This window comes from Erpetoichthys calabaricus, chromosome 6 (genome assembly GCF_900747795.2).
Source record: "Erpetoichthys calabaricus chromosome 6, fErpCal1.3, whole genome shotgun sequence".
In the NCBI taxonomy this organism is placed as follows: Eukaryota; Metazoa; Chordata; class Cladistia; order Polypteriformes; family Polypteridae; genus Erpetoichthys; species Erpetoichthys calabaricus.
Genome location: NC_041399.2, coordinates 195711103 through 195734439, shown reverse-complemented (window position 1 = coordinate 195734439; position 23337 = coordinate 195711103). Strand labels below are relative to the sequence as shown.

The 23337-nt window shown below is 36.9% G+C and overlaps 1 protein-coding gene across 1 annotated transcript; it reads left to right on the top strand.

Annotated features, from left to right (window-relative positions):
- Window positions 1-1341: 1341 nt before the first annotated feature.
- Window positions 1342-22491, top strand: naprt (nicotinate phosphoribosyltransferase). The gene is made up of 13 exons (XM_028804246.2): window positions 1342-1629; window positions 6544-6671; window positions 8488-8570; window positions 12653-12783; window positions 14665-14780; window positions 15395-15591; window positions 16506-16646; window positions 16970-17054; window positions 17283-17363; window positions 17632-17734; window positions 18998-19149; window positions 19590-19697; window positions 21151-22491. Exons 1-13 carry the CDS (start codon window positions 1347-1349, stop codon window positions 21217-21219), a joined length of 1677 nt encoding a protein of 558 aa, XP_028660079.2. The 5' UTR covers window positions 1342-1346; the 3' UTR covers window positions 21220-22491.
- The last annotated feature ends 846 nt before the right edge of the window (window positions 22492-23337 follow it).

Here is a 23337-nt window from a genome sequence, read left to right as displayed (position 1 = left end):
GGTATATTACGGGCGTACAAGCCAGCGGACGTACAAGACGGTATTACTGTCACAGAAAATTAAAGACACACAATACACGGCGGCAGCCCACGAAGAACGGTCAGTTCAGCAAGTAAACATCAACAAAAGAAAAGCTGAAAGACAAAGAAAAATACGACCAACAAAAAGAATGAGGTCAAAGTCCCTTGCCATTTAATATAGACTGTACCTACTAATGCTTATGCACTACCTTTCTAGCGCCCGTTATTGTAACGGGCTAAATGACTAGTATTTTTAATAAAGCAATAAAATTGATTATTGATATTAAGCATGTAGATAATTACACAAGGGCGGCACGGTGGCGCAGTGGGTAGCGCTGCTGCCTCGCAGTTGGGAGATCTGGGGACCTGGGTTCGATTCCCGGGTCCTCCCTGCGTGGAGTTTGCATGTTCTCCCCGTGTCTGCGTGGGTTTCCTCCGGGCGCTCCGGTTTCCTCCCACAGTCCAAAGACATGCAGGTTAGGTGGATTGGCGATTCTAAATTGGCCCGTGGGTGTGTTTGTGTGTGTCCTGCGGTGGGTTGGCACCCTGCCCAGGATTGTTTCCTGCCTTGTGCCCTGTGTTGGCTGGGATTGGCTCCAGCAGACCCCCGTGACCCTGTTCGGATTCAGCGGGTTGGAAAATGGATGGATGGATAATTACACAATATAATTTTACTTTTGTTAGTTGTTCTGAAATTTTGTTGGGGGGGTTGACTGGCTTGCTGATGTGGTATTTTAACTGTAGCACCTGACAGCACTAAAAGGGTCGGGCTAAGGGTGATCTAAGGACACTTTCACAATCAAACACCTGACCTGCGCGTCACTGGGGATGTCGAAATTAAATCCCTGTGCAGAGTGAGGTGGAAGTGCAAACACTTAATTGACAACAACCGGACACGATCGAGGATATGAGGGAGAGAAGTGAACAGGTGCACATCCATCCCGTCCTAAGCCCCAGCGTACACATTTAGTCAACTGTCGAATGAATTTGAGGCTTTCTGCGCTCGCTCTATGGTTGGCTGTCGAGGCTGAATCTGTAACTATAGATAAACGGGCTGTCTTTAGCCTCTTTGCTGTCCGCGCCCTTCAAACTTGAACATGCGGTGGAATGAAACTAAATCTAAACTGATCTGCTATTCCGCCTTTCTTCCAGACACCACATTATTTTTTTATTTTTTTTATTCACATATAGTTAGATCATTTCTCCATGACAGCACATTCTCTTGTATGTCACACTATGATGACAACTGTCCCCGATCCCGGCCGCCGCGACGCTCCCGCCTTATCCTCGGTGATGCTGTCAACTGACAAGTCCGCCTCCTTTCCCATGCGTCCCTGCGCGTGCGCGTGTTTCGCGAACATGGAAGTACCGCGCGGTTCGGTTCGGTCCACCAGCTGGGACTCTGCCCTTTTGCAGCGGGTTCCGCCGCTGCTCACAGACCTGTACCATTTCACCATGGCTTACGGGTACTGGAAATGTGGGCGACACAATGAGGAGGCAGTGTTCGAGCTCTTTTTTCGTGACCTCCCTTTCGGGGGTGGCTTCTCTCTCTTCTGCGGACTTCAGGATTGTTTACACTTCATACGAAACTTCAGAATTAAGCCAGAAGGTACGTCATGCGATATGCCTCAGCCAGTTTTGAACTATTTAAATCTTACAAGTGCTTTTGCAAATTTGCACCGTGAACTGTACACTTTAACATTTACTCTTTTTTTTATTCATGTAACCAGATTTGACTGATTGTGTCGTTCTGCAGGTTCGAGTAATCGATAACATTGACTTTTGGTCTTGATCATCCTTAGCGATGCTAGGCAACCAAATCTAGAATAGTCGCCTTATATGTATGTGTGTGTGTGTGTGTGTGTGTGTGTGTGCGTGCGTGCGTGCGTGCGTGCGTGTGTGTGTGTGTGTGTGTGTGTGTGTTTACGTGGAGTGATTCAGAAAAATTGTTCTAAAAAACAGCTGACAAGCATGCAACCGAAATTAGAATGTCAGTGTTCCAGTGCAGTTAGCGTGTTCTGCCAGCGTGTGCCTGAGTGTTTCTCTCATAGACGTGGAGGACAGGGTAACTGGCCCAGTGTGAGTGTATTGGCATCTCATATGCCGGGCTTTTTACCCCATTCAGCCCTGCGCTGTCATGATATACGCCAATTCTCAGCGACCTGACTTATATAAACTGGTTAGAAAATAGATGGATGTGTAAAGAAACCGTCTGAATTTGTATTATCTGTCTGGGGTAAATCAGAATTCAGAACTGTTATCTTTGTTTTTCTTCTTTTTATAAAATCTATTTTCCCATCTTTTCTACCAGTTCTAGGAAGCATTGAGAATGTAACAAAATCTGGTGCCTGTTATTTTCATACTAGACACAAGGACCCAGTGGCTTCAGGGATAGGTTTGGTTTTAGAGGCTTACGCCCCTGCACTGTTGTGCTAAACCCGTGATCTGTCCATGCTTTTATTTTCACCCAGACATGCAAATGCAACTGCCTGCTCTTCGGTGCTCTACTGTATACGTAAATTAACATGCAGGAAACCTCTCCAAAATGTTATATGTAAATGTATAAATGACCAAGGTGGATGCCTACCCCCGTGCTCCTTGTTGTTATATGTGAATATCAAGGACCTCTAAGCACCAAATGGGACCCCCATCCCCCCACTCTTCATTTATGCCTAGAAACAAAAAGAAATAAAAACTGAGAAACACCCCTGGGCAGACCTGCTGTCATAAAATAAAATGCAAATCAAAACCTAGTTCAAGTTAAGGAGCTGCCGATACTTGTTTTGTTTCGTAAATAATTGCTCTTTTAGTTCCTCTTGTAGTTGTAATGTATTTTATCACTTGTGCTGGCTCGTAAAGAGTAAGCTGAATATTGGCTTGTGAATACTAAGCAGGTTAAAAATAAAACAATTAAAGAAACAGACAAGTCCAAATAAGTCAATCAGTCTGTCTGTCATTTTCTGACCCACTAAGTCCTGAAAAGGGTTGTGAGGGGTGCTGATGCCTATCCCAGCTAATACAGAGTGCAAGGTACCAACCATATACCAACGCCAATTTAGTATCGCCAGTCCACCTAACCTGCATGTCTTTAAACTGTGGGAAGAAACCGGAGCACCCAGAGGAAACCCATGCAGACATGGGGAAAACATACAGATGACAGACACACAGGGGGACTGGGATTTGAAGAGTTATCTCCTTAATGCGAGGTAACAGTGTTATCATTGTACCTTCATGCCACCCTCCAAAAAAGTCTGACTTTGTTAAATATTTGTCCTTGGACTTTATTAATGGTGATTGCAAAGGCTGGGTAAATCAGAAATTTCCTTCTTTCAATTTTCAAAGGGCATTCGCTTGGTCTTCAATAGACCGATCCATCCAACAGAAAAAACCTTCTCACCACTGAAAGATCCAGAGATGACGTCGGCTTCAGTAACGTTTTAAAGTTGATTCGTGATCACACATCTGGTGCCATTGAATATTCCTTTATTTCCATTAAAGTTTCTAAGAACTGTGAATATAGTCCCTTTTCTGAGAGTAAGCTTGGGAGATGGCAGCCATGAAAGTGTTAAAGGGTTGATGAATTCAACAGATAATTTAAGTCAATGATTTTCATCTTCAGAAATAATACTGACTGTACTGAAGTAAATCTTTTCATCGTGTTTTATTATCTTCAAGTTAAAGTTCAAGAACTTTATTGTCATTGTGTAACACAATGAAATTAGTTTTTGTGACAGCCCCAAGGTGCATTTAAAGAAATTCAAATAATTCCAAATATGTCGTATACAGTGTTAAGTGCTGAAGTAACCAGAGCAAATTATTATTGCTCAAAGTACGGCAGCATAAATTGTTATTGCACCTGTTAATGAATAGTACATTACATATTATATACTGTATTGTATTACATTAGAATATTGCACATTACCGATGTAGCTTATTGCACATGTTCAATTAAAAATGATCTCAGACTGAGGAGATTCAGAGTTCAGAAAGTTTATGGCAGATGGGAAAAAGCTCTTTTTTAGTCTGTTTGTGCGTACACGGATTGACCGAAAGTGTCTGCCTGACGGGAGGAGCTCAAACAAAGAATTTCCAGGATGAGTTTTGTCCTTGAGAATGTTTTTGGCCCTTCTCACACAGCGAGTCTTCTACAAGAGTTCGAGTGATGGCAGTTCAGCCCCAATAATGGCCTCTGCTGTTTTTGCGACCCGCTGCAGGGCTTGTTTAGCAGCCTTGGTGCAGCTGTTGTACCAGGCCATCATGCAGTTAGTTAAGATGCTCTTTATAGTGCATCTATAGAAATTAACCAGCAGCTTCTGGTGGAGGTCAGTTCTCCTTAGCTTCCGGAGAAAATAGAGGCATTGTTATGCTTTGCCTATTATAGCCAAGTTGTTGTCAGCCCAGGACAGGTCCTCTGAGATGGTGACTCCTAGAAACTTAAAGCTGGAAACTCTCTCCACAGCATCTGCATTGATTGTTATCGGACTGTGATTGGTCTTTTTAGTGGTCCTAAAGTCCAGAATAACTTCTTTTGTCTTTTTGGTATTAAGACCAGGTTGTTGGTGTTGCACCATGCTGTTGAATTTGATGTGAGTGTTAATGTCAAAGCAGTTATTGTTTGGGGGCAAAGGATGGTGCTGCACAGTTGATTATGAATTCTGAACACATTTGACAATCAGTATTCATTTTTCCATCTTTGCATTTTGTATCCTGCATTTTATGCTCAGCAGATGGCGCTGCTATTATCCTTTTTTTTCCTACTTTGGTGTTTCTTGTTGTGTAGTTGGCCTCGGCAATTTGCTTGCGACTCCTCCAATGTTGTTGCTGTTCTTTTTCTTTCTGCCTTGTTACTTAGTTTTGTTTTCACTTTGCCATTATAAACCCATGAGAACAGGTCACTTCGCCGTGGTTGGTGTTACTTCAGTTTTTTTTTAATTTCCAGAATTGTTAGATAAGCTTTTCATTAAGTTCAAAGTTTTATCCCCATAGTTTGCAAGTAATCGCATAAGAGACAGACTGGAATAGATCTAAGAATTTTTTATATATGGACTAGCTGTTCTCCTTGTTTAAGAGGGATTGAAATCTAAGCAACCAATATGGACCTTGGCGTTAACATTTGCAGTGCACCATGCAATGCGTATGTCTCTGTTACATGCCATTTGGTCTGGGATTAATAAAAGCAGTGTTAATGTTTGTGATGCACCATCTGTTAGAATGAAACATGCAATGCATTTTATTAGTAAAAATATTTGGAATGACAAAGATATAGCAACTGGGCAGACACACAGACCCATCCTTTTATTAAGGTGGATTATATTTTCCTTAATGTTCCTGGAAGAAGCCACTGCATTTCTCAGCATGGTTGGTATGTAGAACAAGGCTAACTGGTTACACCTCATGTCATTATAGACAAGTCAAGCCTTAGCTTAAAACAACTGTTCTTTGAGTGCCATTATTAAACACACAGCTCTGTTGTTTATACTGTATCTTTTATGTCCAATGCCTGTACTTGTTTTTTAATACATACAGTAATGACCAACAAGTGTACTTAATTGCACATGACCTGCAAACATGACTTGAAAATGTTAATCAGTCACAAAGTACTGTATATCTTGTAAGGTGGATTACCATGGCAAAACAATAACTTTGGGAAAAGGAAAATTATCACCACAGTATCACCTTATATATGTTGTATGTGTAGAGCCCATAACAACATCGCGTCATAGTAGATTTAATTTTGCTTTTTTGACACTGATCACCAGAAAAAAAGACTCTTTATTGTCAAAATGAAAACAGATTTCTGCATAATTGTCTAATTTAATAACAAATATAAAACACAAAATAATTCATTGCATAAGTATCCACCCCCTTTAATACGACACACCTAAATCATCACTGGTGCAGCCAGCTGGTTTTAGAAGTCACAGAATTAGTTCAGTGTAGTCACCTGTCTGTAGTCAAGGGGTTACAATAGATGGGGTGGGTTGTGATGGCTACTGTCAGGTTTTACTCCTCCCTTGTGTTTAAAGATTGCTGGGTTCTAGCTGCCCTGAAATGCTGCACTGCATATATGGGTGAACGAAATGGATGGTTGAATTGCAGCATACAGTAAATTTACAGAGGTTGGCAGAAATAGACATCCTGTGCAGTATAAAATACTGCTGAGAAAAAAACATTATAATAAAGCCAAAAGAACAAACAGCACTGTAGTAGATTCCATTATGTCTCCTATATGGGCAAGTATTTTATGTAATTTATGTAATCTAATTATATTTATAACTAAATTTTACATAATTAATTTATATGTAATGTCTTTTTTTCTTGTAATGGAAAAACAACTGGAATCTAGCTATTAAACTCTTTCTGTTTCCAGTAGTTGGGAAAGCAGGATTAATATAATCTATGCATAAAGTATGTTTAGCCACAATGCATTCATAAGGGATTTTCGTTGTATGGTTTGTAACCCTTAAGTACTGTGAGCTTATGTGCATAATACTTTGATTACTAACTGTACTTATTTTTACAGATGTGACTTATTTGAAGAGTGTTATGCCCAGCACAATTGATGAAGGATTTTTTGACTTCCTTAGGGAAGTGGATCCTAGCAGTGTCTCCATAACCGCCATCCCAGAAGGTTCGGTAGTGTTTCCAAAAGTATGTAAGTCCTAGAAAATGTAGTTTTTCATGTTAGAATACATATGCAATAATTGATGTTACATTATTTTCATAGTTGTAACCATCAACAACTATAATATAAAATCTTATGATCACTAACAGGAGCCCAATGACCACTCTAAATGGTTAGCAAGGGACAGTCACCAAGATGAGATAAACTGTCAACATGTCAATAATAATACATACCTCTACAGGTAAATTATAAAAGGAAAAATTCCCCAGGATTTAAAGTTAAACACAGAAAACATAACTTGGATTGCATGCAAATCCCTGAGGGCAATGGATTGGGAATGTACTAAACTTTATGATGGTAGAATTCCTTGGTCTGGAAGTTTAAGTGTGTGTTTAATTTGTTGAAGGAGAAAAAAAAGTGAAGGCAATGGTGAAAGCTGCTGAAAAGTGGCACAAACAATAAAAGTAAGGTGATGGGCATTGCTTCTTGTTGCAGGCAGAAGCAAGGTTGGTGCAGTTGTTAGACTTGCTTCCTTACAAATTTAAAGTTCTTTGCTCACATTCTGGCCTTTGCAGTATCTGTATTTAGTTTACATGTTTTCAGTTTTACTGCCTGGACTTTTCTTCTAGATATTTAAGTTTCCTCTCAAAGAAGTTAAGGTTATGTTAACTTATGATTTTTGAATTGGCTCTCCAACCAATGTACTGTGTAATTAAGTGCAGTTGTGTGCCAGGCAGTGGATTGCCTGATTCTTTGGGTTTTTGCCAGGATAGATTTCTTCCATTAGAATATTAGTTCTCTGTGTAAAGAAAAACATCTTAATGATTGTGCAAAATTTACCCTTAACATGTTTCCGATTCTGTCCCCGTGTTCTTGATGAACTCATAATTTTAAACACTTCAGTCATGTCACTTCTTAATCTTCTTTTGCTCCTCCATGACCCCTATTGAAATAAAAGGATTCAAAATAAGGAATGAAAATTAAAAAAGCACATACCTACTTTTTTATGAGATGATATGCATGTGATTGAAATGACAATGTATTTCTGCTGCATTGTCTTCATATCTTAAGGCAACCTATTGTCATTACAATATATAGTATAGTGAGACAGGTTTGTGATGCCATCTTGAATTGCTACAATAAATTAAAACAAATCTGATGCTACCCTATGTACACGTTAGTAGTAAACAACTGGCCTGTCATTTACATACAGTAAATCTCTCATATTTAATTGATGCCATTAAATCAGCTACTTACAGTATAAAGGGTTCTTATGTTTTATTAAAAAAAAAGGCCTTGGGAATCTACAGACCATCATACTAAGCTGCTTAGTACCCACAGATATGGATGCCGTGTGTTTTTTGCAGGCACCTTTCAAAATGTACCAGCTGTAGATTAAAAAGGTAACATGTTTACCTAGCCACAGCGTCCTGGTGCTAATTGATCTGTCAAATCAAAAGTTTACTTTTAACATTTTGCAGTTATGACATGTGTGATGTAAAAGCCTTTCAAAATGTAGTTAGTGGTAAGGAAATGCCTTTCAAAAGATTACTTTTCTGAGCATTATATATTTCATTTCAAGTTCTTTGCATGTGTGTATGAATAGTAGTTAAATGTGTAAATGTAGCAAATATAGAGGATAGATGTTTTCAAGACCATGTAAAGGCAATAGTAAATTAATAATTATTGCGTATTGACTATTTTATTGATTACTGCTGCTTTGGTACATAGTTATGTTTGTGCTGAACTCCCATTCTTGATCCAGATTGTATGTTGTGTTTATTTTTTATTTTGTGTTTGTTTTTTTTGTTTTTTTTAACCTTTTCTGTCATGCCATCATAGGTGCCATTGATGGAAGTACGAGGCCCATTGCCGGTGGTTCAGTTACTGGAGACAAGTTTATTGTGCATGGTAAACTATGCCAGGTAATTGTTGTATTTGTAATTCCATGGCTTTCTTTATTACTATCCATTTGTCTATTTGCATTGTGGAAGACAGCCAGGACACAGACAGGCGGACAGCAATGGTTCTCCCAACACACGTTTACTATTACTACTATTTACAGTGAAGCACACAACCCCCCAAAACTCCCCCAAAGTCCAGGCCTCTTTATACTGCCTCTTTCGCTTCAGGCCACCTCCTTGCCTCTCCTCCCGAGCTCCGTCCTTCTCCACTCCTGACTCAAGCCATTGAATGGAGGGAGGCGGTCCCTTTTATCCCCACCCGGATGTGCTCCAGGTGCCTCCCGATTAGCTTCCTCCAGCACTCCCCAGTGTGGTGGAAGTACCGGCTGCACACCCGGAAGCACTCCGGGTGTCCCTGGTCTTCTTCCCCCCAGCACTTCCAGGTATGGTGGAAGTGTTGAGGGCCAGGGCTCCACAGGCATCGGGGCACCCCCTGACGGTGACCACGGGCCCCTATAGAGTTGAGCTTCCAAGCTCAGTTCCCGTTGTCCCCAAAGCAACCAGGGCGGTTGCACCCTCCTGGTCTGGAGGAGGTGTGAGCCCTCCTCCGGTCCTCCTGGGCGTCCCGGCTGGGTACCACACTCCAGCCACTTGCCACACCATATATAGATTTTGTTAAGAGAATGTTAATCATTGCATCAATTTTAGTTTCTTTTGGTATGCAGTACTTCTGTTTTAATTATTTCTAACCATGATCATAGAATAATTTAATATTTTCTTTTTTTACATTCAAAAATTTACCAATAATATTTTGCTGATACTTAAGCAGAGAATTGTTTGTGCACGTGTTCCGTCATTTTACATCACTGTACATTTCTCCATGAATTATAACAGTTGTATTTATTAAATATGTGGTGCTACGCTCAAGTGATTATCTTGTCTTACAAAAAACTGTGGGTTTTTTTTTGTACTGAAAACTTCATTATTTGATTTTTTTTTCCTGAAAATAAGCAATAAAAGCAAAAAATAATAGTGGTTCTCTAATATGGGAAAACTGGCTATTTTGTCTCCTTGATAGAGAGGTATGTTGTGGTTCTACTTAAATTGCTGCTGGAGTGTGAAGCTCACTCCTTTGTTTCAGTACACACCAGCGTGTGAGTCAAGTGGATGTTATGTTTTTTTGTTTTTAGTGTTCTGACCAGTAAGTGAACAAAGTGGTGGGTTCCTCAAAAAGGGATTCATGTTCATATAAATGAGATTAAGTTTATGAGCATGGGACAGGGACTGTCAGCTTAAAAAAAGAACTTCCTCTTCATTCAGCATCTATTTAAAAAGATGCTAATGACGACCAATGTTTCAGAAGAAAATATTAAGACCACTGGAGTTAATATTTTTGATAAAATTATTGAGCTGCCTTCATCCCCAGCTAAGAAAAATCAAGGATGCAAAACCAATTGGTAAGTGTTTTAAAAAGTAAGATTTTTTTGTTCTCTTGATATATTGAGCACATTATTTGCAAGGATGATTAGAATTTAGAAGTATTTTCAAATTCTTTATTAAATATGATAGTTGTTTGTAAGTAAAGATGGTCGTGTTGAATTTCATGTTTTTAATTTATCTAGTGTGTATGCAAAATACTGTATCTGGGAAAGATCTGGCACCCCACTAGTAGGAGAAGTTCCTTTTTTCACTGATGGTCTCATTATAGCACTTGAAGGAGGCCGTGTTTTAAATTGCTTGTATAAAAACACACTTAAGTAACCCCTTTCTGCTGCAGAGCATATTTACTGTCAAAACCAATTTTATGTTAGTTTAAAAGGTGTCTCTATGATTTTCTTTGGATATTTCACTATCCATCCTGTATTAAATCCTCTTAATTCAATTAAGGGCTGTGGAGGGCCAGTGACTATGCTGGGATCACTGGCACAAGGCAGGAACAGGGCACACTTGCCCTCACTCTCACTTTTGTAGGTTCAGTTTAGAATCACGAGGTGCCTCTCATGCCTTTGTGATGTGGTGAAAACCCCACGCAGACACATGGGAAATAGGCAAATTCCAAACAGACATTGACCTGCCCTGGGATTGGAACTGTTAACTCTTTCTATTGTGTTGACCTAGTTTATAGTTTTTACTTTTCATTCTTTATATGTTGTAACAGTAGGGGACGCTAGAGCTCCCTTGAACCCTCAGGTACCACGCCAGACACCAGGTAAAAGTACAACTATTATTCTTTTTATTATTATTACATGCACTAAGCACCCTCCACTCCACACTACTCATATAAATATCAATTCTCTCACTACACAATTCTTTCTCTCTCCTCCTCTCCCAGACACTTAGCCACCCTTCCTCCCAGCTCAGCTCAGTGTCTGGGCTTTCCCACAGTCCTTTTATACCCCCTGACCCGGAAGTGGTTCCTGTCCAACAATCCACAAGTCCTCATTACTTCCAGGTCAGAGTAAAAGTCCTTTTCTTCAACCCGGAAGCACGTCTTTCCTACTGGTCATGTGATCATGGCGCACTTCCGGGTTATAGGGCACATAACAGTCTGAAAGCCTCCCTACAGCGGCTCCTGGTGGTCCCCATGGTATCCAGCAGGGATGTGTATACAAACTACAAGGTCCATAAGGCCCTGCTGGAATTCGGGGAACCTCCATGCTGTTGGGAGGGCTCCACCTGGCGGCCTGGAGGTGTGGGTCGGAATATTTAGCCGGCCATCCATCACAATGTATTGATTAACAATTTCAATATGCGGTTTCCTAATTGGACATGTCTTTTGCATATGTAAGTACTACCTTATCATGCTGTACTTTAATGATTGACCTTTTATTTCTTATTTTAAAAACCAATAGACTGCATTGCCTTGCCTCCAATGAGCATGAAATAATGCAGACGAAAATGCAGTAGATTCTGTTAAATGAGAGTCTTTGTGTGTGTTTTTTTTTTAATTTTTCAACCCTTCACATTTAAGAATCATCCTCTCATCCATTGATCTATCTGTTAATTTGCAAAAGATTGCAAAAGCCCATCCCAGAAGCATGCAGTGATGCAGGTCCAGATAGGAATCAATCTTAGTTGGGACATCAGTCTGTCATATGGCACAGGCATTCATAACTCACACAGTGGCAGTTTAGAGTCTTTGATTTACAGCCTCCAATTGTCTTTAGCGTATGTGAAGAAAGTGTGGAGAACATTCAAACAGATCATGACCCTGCAGGATTTGAGTCCCAGTCTCCTGGACCTTTGAGGTAGTAGCACTAAGCATTGCTTACCATGATGGAAATGTAATAATGTAATGTTGATATTCCATCTACATTAACTGCACAGTAAATTAATATTTTTACCATATTTAAGTCATTTCTAACATAAATATTTTCAAGATAAAGTACAAATTATTAAAATTCCAGTCAAATGATATAAAAATGTGTTTGGGTTACCAGTACCAGCCTTTTTGTTTTACTGAGCCAAAAATGGTCCAATTATCCTTACATTTAAAAAACAAGAATGTCCATATTCATATAGAAACTTCCTGTATGTTATATGTCCTGCAATTCTGTATATTCATAGTTAAAGATTAATGGCTGTGAGTAGTTTTTTTTTTTTCTTTCTAAACTTTGAGCCAATTATCTGAGCAACAATAAGTTTCACAGCACTTTTTAAAAGCTGTTAAAAAGCTTTATAGTATATGCTAGAGTGGGGTACCGTGAAGTTTGTTCACATTTAACTAAAAGTTTTGTAGAAAAGGGCCTTTTTTAATTCATATTATTTTTACCCTGTGCACTAAACTCAGCTCAACTGAACTGTGTCAGTAATGCACCAAAATGATAATTTATCTCTTTTGACAAACCCTTTTTAACCATGAATTTCTTTTACTCTTGTATTTATTGTGATATACAAAATTTCATACCAAAATTTTAGAAGTTTACTTTTCCATGACATAAACATTATTATTTTTAGATTACTTGTGGTTTAATATATTTAAGCAAAAACAAGAAGAATGTACTGTAGTTATTTTTCCCACTTTTTACCTTGAGCAATAATTTTATTGTTAATTTTGGCAACATCTTGTGACAGATAATGCATTTTTTTTCCATGTACTCCAGTTTGGTTTCCACCAATGCTGCACGCTTCTGCTTGGCTGCTGGCTCAAACAAGAAGTTACTGGAGTTTGGACTAAGGCGAGCCCAGGGTCCTGACGGTGGGCTCTCAGCCTCACGTTATTCTTACATTGGAGGTGAGTGCCTGTTTTATGAGATTTAGTTTATGATACAGATGTGAGAAACATCAGCTCAGTTTTTTATTACTTTTTTAACTTTCCTTTACAAGTTACTTCACGATTGCCAAATAACACGAAGTCTTAAGTGTTTTTATTGCTAGTTAATTGGCGATAACAGCATACGAGTTTGATGTCATTGTTTTAATAAAGTATAATTAGTAATATTGAATGCAGCAGATATGTAATCAAACAAGTGTAAAATTTTTGGAAAGTAAAGCTGCACAAAACAGAAAAGTATTCAAAAAACACAATCGTGCTTATATTGACCTGTTCAGTCTTGCTGCTCTCGTCATTTCTCCCTCTTAAGAATCTCCCACTTAACTCACTTCATGTGTTATGTCTGACTATCTGCCTATAGCATAATCCAAGTCCTCTTCCTCCCATAATCATCTTGGATGTGACAACAAGTCGGGATGTCATCAGAGAAAAAAATTGATATTCGAATGCTTTATTTTGAAAATGTACCATTAGAATAGACATATTCTAGTGTAGGTTAACAATTTCAGGGCTACCTGTACATTTCTGTTGGAAGTATACTCATTTATGTACTGTTGACAAAATAATTTTTAATGTTGTACTTTTTTCAGGTTATATAATTGATATTAACAAACAAAAAGTACACATTTTGGCTCTTATAATGTCCATGTAAATGTGCTATTAAGGAAAAAAGAAAGTATTATATGATGATCAGCATTCACTCTTGAGTTTTTTTTCTTGCACAATGTTTTTCTTTTGTTCACAGACTTTCATTACAGCTCTAGAAGGTTTTACACTTTGGCTATTTAGTATGGGGCAAAAGCCTCACATAACATGCTTATAATTCTTTTGTTGTTTGCATTCACAAAGTATCTTGGAACTGAGTTTGAACTCCCTGCATTTTCACTGGATTTACAGATGCAATGACCCTATTAACTGTCATCCTTCTGTGGTTTTCTCATATTGTGACATAACTATAGTGCTATGCTCATCATACAGTAGTTTTGGTCTGTAGCATTCAATCATTTTTTCGGCCTAATCAGTCAGATATATTTTATTTATTTTTTTCAGTCACTTTAAATGAAGTTGTTTTTTAAATAAATACTTGTAATAATGATCATCCACTCCCTGATCATCAGAATACATTTAGTATACTCAGTTGTTCAGTTGGAGAAACACATAGACTGGTAGTGACTCAGGAGAGAAATAACATTTTTCTGACTCCAGCAGCACCTACAGCAAAATAGGTAAAATCAATAAAAATAGTTTAACTAGCTACTATTGTAATCAGTGAAATGGACCACCTTTTGTCTAGTGAGTTTAGAGTATCTCTTTTCTTCTCAAATATATCTACAGCTCCATCATGTTTTTTTTTTCTTTTTTGTTTTGCAATCCTACTAAGGACTCTGTATATGAAATGACATCTGTACAAGGTTTGCTCTCACAGCACTTTTCCATAAAACATCTTATGGGTATGTGGATATGATTTGTTTTTTCTAACTGAGCTACGTATTTGAAGAATTGCAAATACGTTATGTGCAGACACACAAAAGCTACTAATATATAAAGTATCTGTAAATCTACTCTTAAGTAGTTACACTGAGAAGAGACTGGGGTGTTACTTTTAAATACTCTGAAGCATTTGCTTTTCTGGGCTGTCTTTGCAAATAAATTACTTGATGCCATTTAAAACTACTTCTTTGTATACTAATAACAATTTCCTAGTTCACCCTTCAGAACTGTTAAATTACTTAAGTTAAATGTGCCACTGATTTTTCTATTACAAATAAAGATAAGATGACATGTGTCCCCTTGAACTAAGATATTCAATGGATATCCCTTTCTTCTCTCTCTTATGCACAGGGTTTCATGGTAGTAGCAATGTACTTGCTGGGAAGTATTTTAACATTCCAGTTGTTGGGACAATGGCTCACTCATTCATCACTTCCTTCTCCTCTTTGAAAGAGGTGCATCCCTCAGTAAGTCATTTATATTAGTAATGGTCTCGCAGAATTTGGAGGATTCATTTCATTTAAGAAATCATCTTACATGTGTCAAAGTCACTCACAAATGATGTAAAGCAGTATGTTTTTTATCTGCATGTGCTAGTCAAAGAAAACCTTCACTAGCTGTGTTGTTGGGGCTTATATTGTAGGTTTTGATATGATATTTAATGTTAGAATAAAGCACTGCCTTCCTACATGTTGTACTCTTTTTACTATCAAAATTTGCAGCACATAGAGGAACAAGAATAGGAAATTCTGATCATATAGTTTTACCATTTTGGTTTACTTAGATAACATAAGAGTCTTGGAGAAAGTTTAAATATACAGGAATCAATGACCAGGAGAGTATAGTGTGTACAGATCATCCTCTTCTGCTTTTAAAAAATGTCAGTTGTTAGGAATAAATCTGCTCTTGTAGATTTTGTAAATGTCTTAGAAGCTGATTCTATCAATTTTTAAAAACAAATTCTCCTGAGTCGTTTTGGTTTGTTTACTATTCTTTAACTTTCTGTATCTGCTTCTCTTATAATCTGTTAAACGTTGCAGAATGTTTTATTTGAACAGATTTCTGTTCATTGCTTCTCAAGACCCTCATTTCGGAACATGGAGAGGGCCCACCAGTAGATCTGGTTAAGCTGAGTGTATTCTGGCTGAACCGAGTCTGTAGTCATTTGCATATGATCCCTGAAGAGGCGAACAAGGGAGAACTAGCTGCTTTCATCTCATACGCCATTGCTTTTCCTAGGAATTTTTTGGCACTTCTGGATACCTACAGTGTTATCAGGTGAGGTCAAGCATTGTGGATCTTGACACTTTTTCCTCTTGGATTTTCAACTACAGTTTGTTAATAGTAGAAATACCATTATTCCTAAAGAATATAGTTTTACAGTCAAATATTTTTCAAAATGTTATCTGCATTGCCCAAAGGTGCTTCTTCATTATACAAAAGTTTGGAATTAATTTACATGGTCAATTGCTCATTCATTATCTGCCTGTCTTTTCTGGTGATGATTAGTTAGTTAGAAACAAACTGAGCAAGGAAGACCAAGCCTATTATCTTGAGCAACAGTCTCCAGCACCTACTGAAAAATATCTCAGAAGTATTCAACTCTTCCAGCATCACCTGTATCTGCCCCAGAGTTCTCTTGCAGTGTGTTGTTCTAACTACAAATATATTCCTGAGACACTTTAACTGGGTCTTCTTAATCTAGTGGGGTAGTGACTTTATTTCAGTTTCCTTTTTGCATGATCTATTTTCATATGCTTGTGTCAAATATCTTATATTTGTAGTCCTTTATCAAACTATACCATAATATATCATTTCTTATATTGCAGAGATCTGTTAAGGTAATATAAATCTTACAGGTTTAAAATATACTGTAAAGGAGTTAAGATTTGTTTAATAAAGGTGTCATAACAGATGAGGAGATAAGGATGATAAAGATGAGTTAAAGTAGTTAAGGCTCAGTATATTGTGATTTTTGATATTATACAATATGAAATAGGTTGTTTTTATTCACGTGAAATGTTTTAATCACTAAATATTAATCTGAATTACAGCAATTTGGTTTCTGGTTTTAAATAGTTCATGCCTTTTATTTATTTGGTTAAGTGGTAATAACCACCTCTTTCTAGACACTTCTGTCCTCTTAACCAGTTATCACATAATCCCTTACTTGCCTGCTGTTTTGTACTCAGGAGTGGGGCTGTAAACTTTTGCACCGTTGCCTTGGCTCTGTGTCAGCTTCATTATCAGCCGGTTGGTGTTCGCCTTGACAGTGGAGACCTCTGCAGGCAGTCTGTTGACTTGCGCAGAATCTTTCATTCCTGTAGCACTGAGTGAGTACTTTAATTTTCAACAAGAACAAAAAAAAATAAAATAATGTGTTTGTTATTAGATAGAAAAAACTGTCTATAATATTAGTGCTGTTTTTATGATGTTAAACAATTAAAAAAAATCACCTGTATTAAAATTTCACATTGGAGTGAACAAAAAGCATAATTTATCTTTTCACGGTTTTCATCACTAATAGGTCTATATAGTAAGAGCTAAGTATTTTTACACAAGTGCAAATATATCCAGGACAATTTTTTTATTTACATTTATTTATTTTTTGGCTGTACCCTCACCTATAGTAAATATCTAATTTAATTTGCTGTAGATTTCAGGTTCCTGGCTTCAAGTCTTTAGTTATTATTGGAAGCAACAGCATCTCTGAGCAATCTGTAATGGAAATGAAGGAACAGGTAATAAGAAGCATCAAATATAATAACTGTCAGCAGTATACAAAGTGAATGTTTTAATGTAGTTTTGGAGTACACAAGTTTTAAAGGGGCTGCTGCTTCCTAAGGTGGCTTCCCTTATCCTATGTGATTGGCTTTTAAGGCATTTTTTTCTCTTTATGTTTAATTCACCTGTGAAAAGTAATTGATTGTATATATATATGTCTATCTGGGGTATATTTCCTGTTGCAGGAGAATGAGATTGACATTATAGCAGTGGGAACAAACTTGGTAACATGTCCTCTCCAGCCATCACTGGGTCATGTTTACAAGGTAATACATCTTTTCCTTTTTGTATTTCTATAGATATACAATTTGGTAAACAAGTAACTTTTGGCCAATAAACAAGATTCTTCTAAAACATCAGTAACTGGAGATCTCATTATATGAATAATTGCAATAATTGTTTTCTGAGTTCCTAGTAAATTACAGAAATTTTCACTTGCATCTATATGCAGTTATGTGAATTAACTGAATGTGTGTCGATAGGCCTGTACTGGGGAATTGCAGTATAATATTTATGTTGTTTTTATCCTCCTAGCTGGTGCAGGTGAATGGGAAACCTCGAATGAAGTTCAGTGAAGACCCTGAGAAGACAACTTTACCAGGAAGGAAAGCTGTTTACAGACTATACAACAATGATGGTAACATTTCTTGCACTATGTCCTCAGTTTTAAAGAGTGAGCAATAAATGAAATAAAGATAGGTTAATCCAGTAGCAAAATGTTTAACAAAATAACAATGCTCTGGTAAACTGGATGTTTTTCACAACTGCTCCCTGTTTGCTGGTTTTTACATTCTCCTCATGGCTTTGTCGGTTTTCTACAGATATACACCTGTCCACGTATATCCCACATACATGCATTTTTTGGGAACAATAGGGCATAAAATGGCCTGGTATGAGTCAGCATGAGGGTCTTGCATGATTGTGCCCTGTGGTAGGTAGTCTGCTCCATCTGTGGATAGTACCTGCCTTGCTTCCAGTGTTTCCATAATAGGCTTTAGATAAGCCTTGTAGTGGAGAAGCTTCATCTGTAAATTGGCTTTACATTTAGGGACATTTTAATTTGTCCATTTAAAAGTGTATTTTGTGTAGTGCTGCTTGGGAAAAATTTATCAAAACTTGACATCCATGTGAGTAATATAAACTCCTTTAGTTCCAGTCTCCAGTCAGTTTTAATTTTATAAAGTACATTTCTTTCACAGATTATAATCCCAAAGCTTTTTATATGATCATTATGTCACAAAGATATGATACCTATTATCTTATTAAAGCTGATGGATGTCAGTTGACTACTGTAAGCCGTCATCATGCAAGTTTGTCCTTACACATTATTATTTTTAGCAGCTCATTCACACTGCTTAGTCATTTATTAGTATATGATAGAAGGAATACCTTTTTTTATTTATTTTTTGTTTTTAGGGTATCAATGCACAAAGTGCTGAACAAGATTTATTTTGGTTTTGAATTAGGTCTAATTGTCATGTTCACTTCTCCCTGTTTGTATTAAACTTTTCAGTCCAGTTCAGGGTTTCGTCTATAAACTCTTAGATTATTTTAAAAACCAGAGGTAAACTGTTGAATACTTAATAATTATATTGGCCAGTGGTTTCATTCACTTCTTTCACACAATGAAGATTTTCTGTTTATTCAATGTCGCTGAAACTGCACAGTCTATTTGCAAATGCATTTCCATGGAACTCTTTTAGATAGCATCACACTATCCCAGGACTGATGCAGAACTCTGTTCCCTCATTTGTCCTTGAGTCTACAATCAGGGCTTCATGATTTTCTTGGTAACTCCTTAGTGACAAGGTACACTGAGCAGAATTCACAGCCTCAGCTATTAAGACTGTTTTAAAATCAGTAATTTATGGCATTTAAGCAATAACTTCTGCCTATGCAGGTCATCCTTTCCTTGACTTGATGACTCTAAAGGAAGAACCAGTTCCCACAGAAGGCCAAGATGTGCACTGCTGTATGTTAGGTGGGCAGATGGAGACAGTGAAAGCAGCAAGAGTTGAGCTCCTTCTTCAGGAATTTTTTTCTCTGGGCCAGGTATTGATTATTAGTTTTATTAATGTTTAAAAACCATCAGAGTTAAGTTTTATTTATTTATTTTTATGAGATTATATAGTACAGTACCTTGGAATGTGACTGTTGTTTGGTGGCATTTTTAAATTATTTAACTAATGTGCACACCTATGCATAATGTGCATATTAGAATGTTTTCTTATTATTTTATAAGTTAATAAATGAAATTCTTCTCAAATATGAAAACGACTAAAATAACATGTTCTATATTCCATGAATTCAGATGTACCACTGCGTAAATAATGGTCCTTTTGTAAAACATAAGCATTTTTATATTTGTGTATTATGTTTGTGTACTCTGCACAGATTTCACAGTAGACTTTTCCACTGAATGTTTTAAATTCTCTATGGAACGTTTGCCATTTTAGTTATATGTTCATCTTCACTATTTGTCTTTTTTTCAGCCGACTCAGCCTTTCTTGAGTGCAACAGAGATCAGAAATAGAGTCCAGACTTCACTAATCCATCTTAATCCAGGTCTAAAGAGACTACAGCAGCCTGACAGATATAAGGTGAAAAAGTAGACACGTTGATTTAAATTTCCAGTTTTCAGGATTTTGTTTGTTTTGGCAAAGTGGAGACTTTGCTGATAGTCTTCACTCTGCATGAACCTGTCTTGAGGAAACGGTGGTTGGGCTATGTGTATGTTTGTAATTTTTGTTTAGGTTTATTTCATCTGCAGCATTTGCTCATAAATTAATTTTTCATGATCAATCCCATTGTTATGTGTTCACCATATGGAGTGGTGACACAGTATAATACAAACAGATAACAATGCAACCACTACCAAGTAATACACATCAGATATGCTCATATAGTAGTCAGTTGAAGTTGGCATTGAGGAACCTTCTGACTAACAGCATGTCCTAGTGATCCTGTACATTTTGTAGGAATGGAGGATGAAGAGAAAAGTGCATGTAATGGATGGAATTTACAATAATGTTACCTTTCTAAGCCAGCATGTGATATACTTTTAATAACCCAAGTAAAAGGAGGTGCATCTAATAATATTCTGAGCTGACATCAGCATCTCCTGTAGCGCTTTTTGAAGGCAATGCACTCATGACGAAAACCCACTGTTCAATGTCTGTGTGCTTTTGCCCATTACAACCGTGAAAAGGTTACAAGTGACACTAGAATCTGCACTTACTGTTTAAGAAACCAACCAAATATGGACCTGTAAGCTGTCTGTTTCTCAAACTACAGACTCTAGTGTAACTTACCCACTGGTGCAGTTGAGGACCTTCCACTTTTCTGTCCTAGTTAGATCAGTCTGCCGTCTTTTCTTAAGACGCTAGTGCACACCCTTGTATCAAATCTGCAGCTTCCTGGCAGTTTATCTTTTACACATTTAATACTTTCATTTTGCTAAAAAAACAATAAACTGATGGCTTCTTGAGAAAGTTGTTTTGTTATGGCCATTTTGAAGCCTGAATTGATCTTTAGAAATACTAGTACCTTGCAATCAAAGAAAAAGACAATTTACTTGCTTTATTACACAGAATAATATGCTTCAACTATGCTATGCTAACACAATTACAAACATTTCTCTGATAATCAATTAGATTTAAAACATGGTTAATTCAGGATGAGCTAAGAGAGTTTACTATTTGGGCACTGAAGTAATGGTTGCTGAAAATGGGTCTTTGCAGTCATGTAGGAATGATAAATTATAAATTATTTCAAGCAGTAACATCCATTTGCAAAATTAGTAATGTTTTGGCTATACTTTTAAATCAATTTAATGTTACCTTGATAAAAAGTATCAGTTCCTTTCAAAAGCATGGGCGTTTCTGGGTGATTCCCAACTTGAATGGTAGTGCATATACAATATATACTTGGAAAAGTTTATTGTGTATAATTTTATATACATTTGTCAACTTATGTTGTAGCTCTTCTCTCTTTTATTCTTCTCTCTTACATACTGTAGCATATTCAGTGTTCTTATTATTTCTCATTCTGCAGGTAGCTGTGTCGGAGCGTTTTGCTTCTCTTCTGAAGGACCTCAAAAATAGGAAAGACTGGACAGAGTAAGAGATGATATCAGGGAATTAAGCAGGAAGGACAGCATTAAATGGAGTCAAAGATTTACTTCAGAAACTATTTCCTTTTGAAACTGTCTTCCATCTTTTTCGACAGTTACAGTGTACACAATGTTCTATTCACCTTTTTTGCAAGGTTCTTCATTCCTAAATAATTCTGCCTTTCTATATTTCAAGATATTTGACATGACAGTTTTACCTAACGCTTACATTAATGGTCCACCAAATTAGTATTGGTACAAGTCATTAGGATGCAACTACCACATTTCTTAAATCTGTATATTGCTTAATTTACATAAATTATAAAGGAATATTCCACTCAAAATTATTTTTTTATCTGTTACTTACCTCATGTTTGCTGTGATGTCTGAGAAAAATTAAGGTCATCTTTTTATGGGGTATGGAGGTGACAAAATTCTTTATACAGTAGTCATCAATGGGCAATAATATCAAAACATTCATGATAAAAATTGTCACTTGTGTCGTATAATAAATCTGTCAGGAATCTAGTCATTTGTTCACAATGTGTAAGTTGGAAAAAATATTTTTAAGTAAACCAGTTCTGGAAAGTTAGCTTATGTGCAACGGTAGTGTGTTGAAACAGAATTGATCTTTTTGAAATGAAGACTCACATTCGTACAAATGCCAGGCATATTTTCCACCTGATAAAATTTTCACAAGCTTTTCTTTAACTGTTAACCTCTAATTGTATACGTCTCTCAGACCCCACTCCTCCGTGATGATATCATATGGTATCATGTGAAGAGGATTGCAGCCATTGAAGAAGTTATTACTTCTGACTAATAATTAAGGTGAGAGGTGAGTTTTCAGTTCAAAAACTTGTTCTCATTACTGCGTGTTCCACTTTCATTCAGGAGAGGATTTTCCAGAATTTTTTTTTTTTTTTAAAAAAACAGTATTTTAGCAAAAATACTTAAGTTTGGGACTTTGTGACCACTTGACTGGATATCTGATTTTGAGACTCAAGTAATTTGGGATTTTTTACATTTTGTATAAGGAGTTTTGTTATCCAAATTCTTCTCCATAAAAACATGAGATAAACATTTTTTGTTGCTCATACCTACAAACAATATGAGTTAAGTAACACATTGAAAATACAATTGTTAAGCGATGTATTTTTGGAAACACTGCTGTTTTTAAAGGAAAAGCCAGGAATTTGAATATAATGTTAGTTGGTCTTGCATTGCAGGTACTGTTATTTTAAATTTTTATTATGTATTTATTTAGGTTGTTTCAAATACATTTTCCCCTTTTTGAGATGGGTATAATTTCTTTGTACCTTTGCTTTTGTTCAAGTGCAGGCAGTCAAATTTGTGTTTTATGGTATCTTTGTTTTAAGTGGCAGTAAATGAAATGTTATTTGAGCTTCTCACAAGATGCTTTGGAGTTTTTTCTTTATAATGGCATGCATTTTGTTGAAAGCTTTATGTAATTTTAGTTCTGCTGAACATGGCCCATAGTATATGAACATTAGACTCTGCTTTTTAATTTGCTGTTGCAGAAATAATTTATTGTAAGTGTGTGTAGGAGCAACATGAAAATAACAAAGGCACTTGTGCAACATGATTAAGATTGACACAATGTCACCTTTTTTTTTTCTTCCTTGAATGCCACACATGGTCAGACTTCACTACTTAACATTAGCATGTGCAAATACCCCACATAATAAAAGAAAAAACTACATAAATTACGTTAAGAGATTGTTTGGCCATTACAAACCACCAGAATAGCTTTAGTTCTCCGTGTCTTTAGATTCACTAAGTATCTGAAACTGTTCTGGAGGGAGCAGACACCATTTCTAATTTGCTTTATGATGATGGTAGTGGTGGACTCTGTCATGCTGTTTGCATAATATCTTAGAACTGTTTGTTCAGATGGAATCTGTGTAATTGTAAATGACGTGGTAAAAGGTTTACAAGCCATTTATTGACCACTCATAATAGCTTCTACAACATTAATTTCACAAAAGAAATGCATTAGGAATGACTCAATGCAGTAATTAATAAATAAGGTTATCATCTGAATTTACTTTGAGAATTTGGGAGCCGAGCCACATATGAAGAACCATAAACCATAGCTGCCAGAACAC